Source organism: Acyrthosiphon pisum, chromosome A1, assembly GCF_005508785.2.
Source record: "Acyrthosiphon pisum isolate AL4f chromosome A1, pea_aphid_22Mar2018_4r6ur, whole genome shotgun sequence".
Classification (NCBI taxonomy): Eukaryota; Metazoa; Arthropoda; class Insecta; order Hemiptera; family Aphididae; genus Acyrthosiphon; species Acyrthosiphon pisum.
The window spans coordinates 165,602,597-165,612,916 of NC_042494.1; the positions used below are offsets into that span (position 1 = coordinate 165,602,597).

A 10,320-nucleotide genomic window follows, 5' to 3' on the forward strand; every position below is an offset into this window, starting at 1 on the left:
GATCTTCAAAACTAAGCTAGATAGTTTACGACCATGCACTGCGTCTATATATCAAAGTATGTATATAAATATATAATGTTTATGCAATATAATGTGTTATTATTGTTCTTTTTGTACGGTATAGTTGTATTTTAATACTAGCCGTTCATTAAGGGGATTCGATACCGTGATATTCTGTTTTTGTCCAACACACACGTGACATTGGATTTTAGACTGGTTCTTTACCAAACATACCAATTGATATAATGAAGCGATAAGAATTCTAAAAACAAATTTGAATTTGTCGACAAGTCTACTTGAAATCGACTTTCCCATATTTATGATTTTTTGATTTTAACTTCTCCAAAAATTAAAATACGAAAATGTTTTAATACTCTTTTTTTAATATGACATTTTTAGTTATTTGGAGGATAATATCAAACATGTGGGAAAGTCGATTTCAAGTAGACTTGACGACAAATCCATAACTGTTTTCAGATTTCTTATTGCTTCAATAGATCAATTGAAATGTTTGGCAAAAAACACGTCTAAAATACTATGTCGCGCGTTTGTTAGACAAAAACAGAAAATCGCGGTATCGAATCCCATAATATTATAGGTTTAAATTATTCTCCGACCACAAGGCGGTAACATGCATTCATCAGTCGGACATTTAATTTATTCGAAGGTTTAAAATGTTATCGTCAATGCAAGGATATATCTTAATATATACTCGTAACTTGTAAGTGATCGGTTTGGTGAATGTACAATACAATACGACCAAAAATACATCAATGTGCATACATTATACGTAATATACACATATAATATTAGTCATTATATGGATAATATTGGTTACCATCATATGCATGCGTGATTTTGTTATTGACGCACGCTCATGTTATACAGTATAGTGTTAACTAGAAAATAAATAACATTTTAATATTTTAGTACAACTTACTTATTGTCTATTTCAGTTAGGTAAATGTTATTATTTTTTTCATATAAACCAATATTTTATTCACACAGATACCTAGTTACAAAAGAATTACAATTTATAGTAGATACCTAATTAATTATACATAAATACAAATATTAAGTACTTAATTGGTATAATTTTACATCGCGGTATGTAAAAAAATTATATTATTTGTTACTGTACTAATGGTGCTCAATGATTCATTATAGGTAGGTACATTTATGAAAAACACCACAGTGTTGTTGCTATTATATTAGGTTACATAGGTATATACGTAGGTACGTCATATATTTTCACTTTGTACACATCAAATCAGTGTTTGGAAGGAACGAGTTCCAAAAGGAACGGATTCCTGGAACGAATTCTTTTTTATCAAAAAAGAACGAGAAAATGAACAAGTTCTTTTTTTAAGGAAAAATGACAAAATTGTTCGTTCCTTTCTAGTTCCAATAATTTACACAGATAAGTATGTAAATATTTAAATTAAGATATATTTTTTAATGTGTATAATGTATATTGCTAACTAGCCAAAAATTTAATTTTTAAGAAAATCTTAAAATATATAATAATATATTACATAAACATATAAAATATGTACCTACTTGTAGTTATATATTATAGGTAAATAAAAATTAAAGAAGTATGCATAAAACGAAAAAAAAAACATAAATGATTAAATTAGAATTTTTATTTTATTTGGAATTAAAAAAGGAACTCATTCATGGGTAAATAGTGGCCAAAGGCAAAACAATTTCTTTGCTATTTCCATTTTCCATACGAGTCAAGCTGAGTGGCGAATGGCGATGGATACACGATTCTAAAAATGGAATATTAATCTTAATAATAGCGAATGGCATTAATGAAGTTATTTCAATCGATATGTAATATTAAAAATTAAATTAATAAACAATAATTATAAAAACTGAGTTTAATAAGATTGAAATTGCTATGTATGTTAGAAGCAGAGTTCAAGAACACCAAATCTCGTATTAAAAAAGAAGCACCAGCAAATTTTATAAAAAGATTTGAGAACAATTTTAAAAGGCAAGTACGTTTTTATCGATCTAGAATTCTTCAACGTAATCACGACACTAATAAGTAATTATTATGCAGAAGCATCCATTTGAATAATGAAAAATATTTTATTGAATAGAAAAAAGCATACAATGCTGCGGCATTAGTTGATTTTATTGTGTCAGTAAGCTTCAAAATAGATAGGTACACTATCTACCAAGAGACTTGAAGGCTTATTTAGAATTTTAAACCAAACACATTTGAATAAAGTACATGGTTCGCCATCTATAGTGACGTCGTGAATTCCTGACGATATCGAATACCGTGGTAAACAGTCATTGTGATTTACAAAAGTAAACGGTATTTCCTTATCGGATTAATTTATGGTCAATTTTTATTTTTCATTCGTCGAAGGAAACGAAACCATTGTTCATCATTGTAATAATGATTTTTGATTACTACTCGTCAACAATCGAATATTTTAAATTTTAATATTACTACCAGACAACAACGAGCATTTCGAATGAACACATTAATATTATAATTTAAATTTTAAACGAATGTGATTGCGACTTTTGTGTGGAACCGACAAATACCGTTTTTGCTACATCCTTGGACTTCTCAATGCGCCGGCATCAGAAATTCATAATAATATAATTGTAGATATTTTTTGAGTTTTCCTCGCCAAGTGATTTTAGCATCGTTGATGGGTTTCCGAGAATTAATCTGAAGCTGTTAATCTAACCTAACCATGGACATTCTAGTGTGATGTGTTTTATGGTCAACTCTTTGTCACATAGTTCATAGATCAGGCAGTCTTCTTTTATTATGAGGTATTGAGGTGCAAGTGTGTTGAACGTGTGTCCTTGTGATATTTGCTTAGCCTAGAGATGTACAAATGTCTGTGGAAATTTCCATCATAGGTAAATGCTAAAAATAGTTGTTAATACTTTACAAAAAGATACAGTAATTAATTTAAAAGCATAAGAATCTCATTTTTTGAGTATATATAATACATATAATTTAGTATATATAATTTTAAAGGGCTAACTAGTAGTTAGTAACTACTTATAATGTACTTATAACTTTTACACAACATATTTTATTATTAAATAGGTACCTATTAACTAGGGTGTTTTTTTAACGATAACTTAATTTTGAAATTAAGATCAACATTGAGATTAGTATAGCAATACTATTAAGTATATAAGAATGTGCAATGAAATAAGTTCTTATCCAATTTAAATATATATTTAATTTAAACTTATCTACCCACTTGTTTCTTTTCAATACAAAAGTTAAATTTAATTAAAAACATATAGACTGAACTGTATGGTAGGTACATAATATTATTAATATATATTAACTTTTTTATTTTATTAGTTTAATTAATAAATATACAATTAATATAATTTAATTTGTATATTTATACTTATAATAGGTAAGTAATAAAAGTTTGTAAAACGTATATAATATTTAATAACGCGTAAATGTATTCAAAAATAAAACATTTAAAGTTTTAAAAACCATTAAACAAATAAATAGATTAAAAGAAAGAACTCAAATTGAAGTATCAATTGCATTATAATAGAAAAAAAATTAAAAAATCCCTTAAATGAAATTTAAAAAAAAATTGTCTAAACTTTTTTTCTAGGGAATTTCAAAAATCTATGATATTCTAATTTAATTATGCGATATAAAATTTTTAATGTATTTCAAAACTATTAGTATTTATTATTTATATATTATTATAGTTTGGTCATTATTATAGTGATATCATTAACGTTTCAGTAATGAAAAGTAGTATGATATAATTGTTTTTAAATATGTAGGTAAAAACTATTTACTTAAAATCTTTATTATTTATTGTTATCTAATAAAATGTTTTATAATTTTTGCTCTTTTCAAAGGTATTAATATGTTATATTTTTTTGATTAACTATTGGTATAATGATAAACAAGTACTATAGCCCTACTGAAAAAACGCCACTGGAGGGCACTACGATCAGCTGCCAGTTATTGTGAAACGTACTATAAGTAAATAATTAAGTGTTGATCATGTACATTACAAACCACAATAAAAAACTCAGAAGTCAGAACCTATGATGTACGTGATAAACACGCAATATTCAACCTAATACAAATATACCATTGAAGTTATTCACTGCTAATATTGTGCTTCTCTTATCATTGTAGCATAATATATAACTGTATGTCTGTATCCCATCTTTTTGCCAGTGCGTTTATCCCATATCAAATTTAAATGAATGATTTCTTCATATCTAAAATTAAAAACAATTCATTAATATTTATGACTTACATGATTGGTAAATTATAAAAAAAAAGCAGTTAAGCTGTTAAGCTCTGCATAACAGTAGGTTCCAAGTAGATCAATGTATAATGGATTGTATTGAACCTGAATTCAATGATATAATATCATTGTATAAGAAAAACGATTCTGAGCGGAGACGGTTTGGATTTTATATATTGTTATTATTTATTATAGCCTTTTAGTTGAATTAATATTATAATATTATAATTTTTTAATTGTTGCTATGGTGATAAACAAAGCGTTAGAAACTAAAATCCCATTTTGGCTGATTTTCGTAATTTGTTGGTAGTTTTTCCCATGGCATTCAGAAATATTGAGAAAATGACCTCTCTAAAGTACCATCTTGATCCAATTTGCTAAAAGATAAGGTACTATATGTTGAAATCGAAGCACTCCTTCTGGTAGAAATTTTGTATACAGGATAAAAAAAAAACCATTTTAAAACCACTAGAAATTAAAAATTAAAAATTGATATAGACATAATATCACCTTCAGAAAGGTTATAAGGTGAGATCCACCAACAAATATCTATGCACTTGATTTAAAGTCATCATGCCATGAACTTTTATGTAGTCGTTGCAATTCTTGTTTACAGAGTTTTTCACATTTCTCATATTTCTGAAGGAATGATTGAGAGTTCAATGTTGGATGAGGGCAGACCTAAGCTAAGCTAACGGGTGACCTGATTTATAGGGGGAAGGTTAAATAACCAATTTATTAAGTAAATTTAATACTCTAAACTAAGTCTGTGATCCGAATTCTGACTTCACCAATGTTTTTAGTATACCTAAATACATAGGTTTCAAATACAAAATTGCAATAAAAGGGTATGTGGTAAAATCTAAATATACCCATTTATTTTATTGTGTAGGATATACTGCAAACAATTTGAAAATAAATTGTAAGCCATAAATGTATAATATTATAGATGTTATGTAAAAAAAAAACTTTGTACTTACGTTAACGGATCAATATTTAGATTTAAGAGCTAAGATAATAATATAACTAAGGTTACCATATTATATTATTTCTTAGTTCATGATTTTTACAGTTGTTTTGTTGAATTTTACTTTATTACGTTGTTGACTGTTGTGTAATTGAGTGTTTTGTTTGGACTTTAGAATGTTTTGATTATAGATATGTATAATGTATAGTGTATAATATAGTTGTTTAGAACCGGATTAAGTAATTGCAACTATTAACTAACTAAGGTAATTGTAACTAGTATTAACTACGATGTAACTAACTAAATAAAGTATAAACAGGCATGAATTAATATGAATGCATCAATGCATAAGCATGAACGGTTCGAAATTAGAATTCGAACTCTTGATTACGGTTATCAGCTATAATTTCTTATCGCGGAGCAGAACTGTCCTAATCACTAATTTTATTCTACCTTCGAATTGCTACGATTATTATTTTTTGCCATTTTTTTTTCACACTTCCCGTACACACCGTACTATAAATACCGTATCCCCCTACTCCGCGAAATTACACAATTCACAATCATGTTATTCTCATGACGTCTCCGTTCTATTATTATAATTTATTCCGCGTACTTTTTTTTCAAGTTCGCCAGTGTCTGCTCTCTAGTCTCCATTGTTGACGTCGTAACATCGTTGGGCCTTGACGTCTGAACATTTTTTGGTCGATTTCATTTGCCTATTCCGTTCAACCGGCATCCGTCGTTAGATCGCCAGCGACACCTTCCCGTAGCTGAGTGGAATTCCAAGAGACCAGTCGTTACCACAGGAGAAACGAACATACGCATGTCAATCCAGAATCTCAACGTATTCGGTAAGTACAAATATTGGGATAATGGGACCGCGCGCTCGTTGCCCGAAACGCTTTAAGCGGTCCCACAAGAGTTGAACACGGAATTTAGGTTTTTTGCGTAGATATTCCAATTTTGGTAGCGTAAACGCGGACGATTGTCGTCTCGCTGCTCCGGGTTTTCCAGTGACACGCGTCACGGAGTGTTTTTTAAGGCCAACCGACCGGTGTGTTACATGGCCTTCAAAAAGAACAAAAACGAACAATGTTTTCGAGATTTTTCCCGTTGATTTGACGTCCATTCTCGTTGTGAGTGTCGATTGACGTCATTTGATTTTATTTTTTATATTTTTTTTGGCAATGCGACTACGAAAACTAAGATATCTACATAATATATATCTATACATAGTTATACTGTACGAGTAAAGCTATACATTTCCATCACATTTTTTTTTATATAGGTACCATTTCTATTTTTTTTATTTTTATTTAACACAAAACACTAACTACCGACTTACTTATAAAATAAACTGTTTACATTTTACAATATACTTAATTGTTTGATATATATTATTAAAAGTTGTAAGTTATAATTTCATAATAAAATACATTTTTAATTACTAAACCCATAGACCTATATACTATTGGACAGCTCATTCCACTCCTCCCTGCCATCAGTACTAGGTGATTATATTATAGCCATATAACTGAGAGAGAAGGAACATAAAGTAGTGAAGGAGCCCGCATAAGGAACTGTATACATTTTACTGCTTTGTTTCTTTTCTCACTCACTCACTATATTTTACTCCTGACTTCTCTCTCTAAGCGCTGTCCATTAGTTTATAGGTCTATGATTAAACCCGGTTGAATCTTTCAGGGTTGGTAATATACGCATATAAAACATTTAAAACTAAATAACGACTAAGAAATACTTCATTTTCTTAAATTTAGAATACAATTAAAAACAATACAAATTTCTTTTTTTGTAATTTTAAGTTATAACAAAAAAATATATATTTTTATTAATATAACAAATTATTTAACTATCACAAATGTCTTTTTTTTATTATAAAATAATAATTATTAATATTAATGTAGTTTATTAAGACAGAATAAAGATGTACTAAATGGTACTTAGTAATTAATGTAAAAAAATTAAAAAAATTATCACAAAATATAACAATTATTATTTATTATTATACATTTATAACTTGATAAGAGCTGTTCAATCCAGCAAAAAAAAAGACTTTTATACTGTACTGTATTATACATTTATACGTTCCAACCCTGGAATCTTTATTACATGAATTAAAATTTGTGTTCATACATTATTACATTATATACATAATACATTATTTATATATTATATTGGTCTCCTCATGGGTCTCCTCTATTCATCTTAAAATGAAACGGTTGATCTCTGGCTTTATAAACTAAATAGGTACCTATTAATAATCCATCAATTTATATGTTTAGTACCTATTATCTATAGGTTGGTAGCAATACAGTACACAACATTATAATATTGGTATATCACACATAATATGAAGAAATTAGAAACATGCTACAGCTTACACATAATAAGATATTATCTCTTCTGGTATTCACTTAACTATTCCACAACAACAACAACAAAATAATTTATAATTGAAAAAACTTGATACATTTATTTCAGATACACTTTAAAATGTATAACTAATCTAAGGTTACTTACAAGGTATTTTTTTTTAAATTTATAATTTGTTAGTAAATTGTCAATTTCTTGTTTTATTTTAACTTTGTATAACTTCTATGTAGTTTATTAGTTCACACTTTCATAGTTTCATCATAGTATGATAAGGCCATTACAATTTACAGTTGTACTATTTTGATTATTTTTGTATTGATTAGTAGATAATTGACTATTGAATGGTAAAATAGCTTATTGTTGTTATTTGATATTTAAGACCCGTTTGCTGATGCAATCAAGGGTGCAGACGATGACGTTCAAGACGGGCTTGTTCACATAAGAATTCAACAGCGTAATGGTCGTAAAACATTAACAACGGTTCAAGGTTTATCTTCAGAATATGATTTAAAAAAGATTGTACGCGCCTGCAAAAAGGTAATAAGTCATATTAAATATTTTTTATTAAAACTTATTTAATAAGCTATTAAATAGCTATATTTGATTGTTCTTAATTTATCCTGTTTCTTGTAATACTTAAAAAAAAATAAGAAATGTGATAAACATAATATCCGTTTAGATACCCACAATGTAGTTAGGTATAATATTCTATTAATTATTTTAGGACTTACTTTATGTTGTACTATCAATGCAATTACAAAAATTAGATACAACTACAAGATATACCTACCTATCCTATACAAATAATTTTTATTAATACCTACCTATACTCAGAATAAGAGTGGTACCCGGCGGCCAACTTGTGCGCATGGGCATGACTTCGTTCCAAATGCCAAACCTGGTAGTTAACTTGGTGGGAGAAGTATCTGATTACCGCCAGACGAAAACTGGTCACCACTCTTATTATGAATGACATATAATTTTAATTTCATTTAATAATCAACCTGTTTAATTAGAACATTGCTTAATGCACAATCCAGTAAAAGATAACTTAAAAATAAAAATACTTGTATACATTTTTTATATAATAAAGTAAAACTTCCGTTAACGGTCAAGTTTTTTGGTCCCATCGAGTGTATCCTAGTGTTATTCTACCTCTGTAGGACAGGCACCTCTAAATAGCGGTCATTATTTACAGTCCCTTCGGTGACCGTTATATGGAAGTTCTACTGTATAAACCTATGTATTACAGTTACTTTTCTTCCAATATAATATTACTTAAATGTTGAAAATTTCATATTTCAGGAGTTTGCTTGCAACGGTACAGTAGTTGAACATCCTGAATACGGTGAAGTGTTACAATTACAAGGGGACCAGCGAGAAAACATTTGCCAATGGTTAACTAAATGTGGTCTTGCCAAGTCTGATCAACTCAAGGTCCACGGTTTCTAAAGGAAACAATTTAAACATGCTACAAAATACCTTTTTAATGAATTTTTAATGTGACGATTTTCAAAAACTCAGTCAAACAAATAATAATAAATTCAAAATTCTCAATTTCATAACATGTTTTAATTAATAAATGTAATATTTAATTCTAAAAATTTTTCAAATCATTTAATTTTCAGCAATGTAGATTTTTATTAGCATTAGTATATGTATATCAATGCTACTGACAGATTTAGAGAACATTTTTTCTTTGTTTCCATAAGTGTAATAAGAAAAAATAATTAATTTTGTATTATACTGGAATCCACATATATAATTTGATGAGGGTTTTATAAACATAATTATATGTACCTAAAGTATTTAAAATTTGTCTTTTATAAATATATATATTTTTTCTTTCATTTATAAATTATGATTAATTTCCACATGTTATGTAAAATGTATTCAAAATATAATAATATATGCTCACATTGCAATCAAGTGCAGTAAGTTCTTGTTTAACATTATTTCATTAATAAAATAATAACATTTACTATGATCTTGAACAAAACTCTGTTGTGAACCTTACTATAGCCAAGAAGGGGGAAAATGCTAAAATATTGATTAATTTTTTTCAAACAATATCAAACACTTAGGTACATTCCAGTCTGTATCATTGTTTTCTAAACCAAAATACTCATAGAATTATTCTTAGTTATCTTAATGGCAACAAGTAAAAATATTTTTGATAGTTGTTTTAATTTTAATTATTTATTGGTTTTCTATTTTCAATTTAGTTTTGAATATCATAAAATAACTTTTAACAAATTGCATATACTATAAAGTCTACATTATAATATTATTAAGTTCATAATGATACTCACTTCCATATCATTAAGCTTGGATATATTTGAAATAATTAATAATATATCTTTTAATATGTTATACCATTGGCTATACAAATATTATAATATATTATGATATCTAAATCAGTTCATAAACTAATAATCATAGAAAAAATATGCCTCAATTAAATGTATGCATATATATATTTCTTTACATAGGTTAATTTATAATTTTTATATGCTAAAGTATTAATTTTTATTGAAGACTGAAGAGTGCAATATTTTTAATGATAAATAATTATTAGGTATAATTAATAAGTTATTGCAGAAGCTTAATAACGCCATCTAAGAAAATATTGGGAATAAGAATTTATAAAATAGCAATATTCCTTCATCTTTA

General features: G+C 27.5%; 1 protein-coding gene across 1 annotated transcript; it reads left to right on the forward strand.

Moving 5' to 3' along the window:
- Positions 1 to 5,807: 5,807 nt before the first annotated feature.
- Positions 5,808 to 9,629, forward strand: LOC100163085 (eukaryotic translation initiation factor eIF1). Its single transcript, XM_001948861.5, has 3 exons — positions 5,808 to 6,104; positions 8,027 to 8,184; positions 8,953 to 9,629. Exons 1-3 carry the CDS (start codon positions 6,077 to 6,079, stop codon positions 9,097 to 9,099), a joined length of 333 nt encoding a protein of 110 aa, XP_001948896.1. The 5' UTR covers positions 5,808 to 6,076; the 3' UTR covers positions 9,100 to 9,629.
- Positions 9,630 to 10,320: the final 691 nt, after the last annotated feature.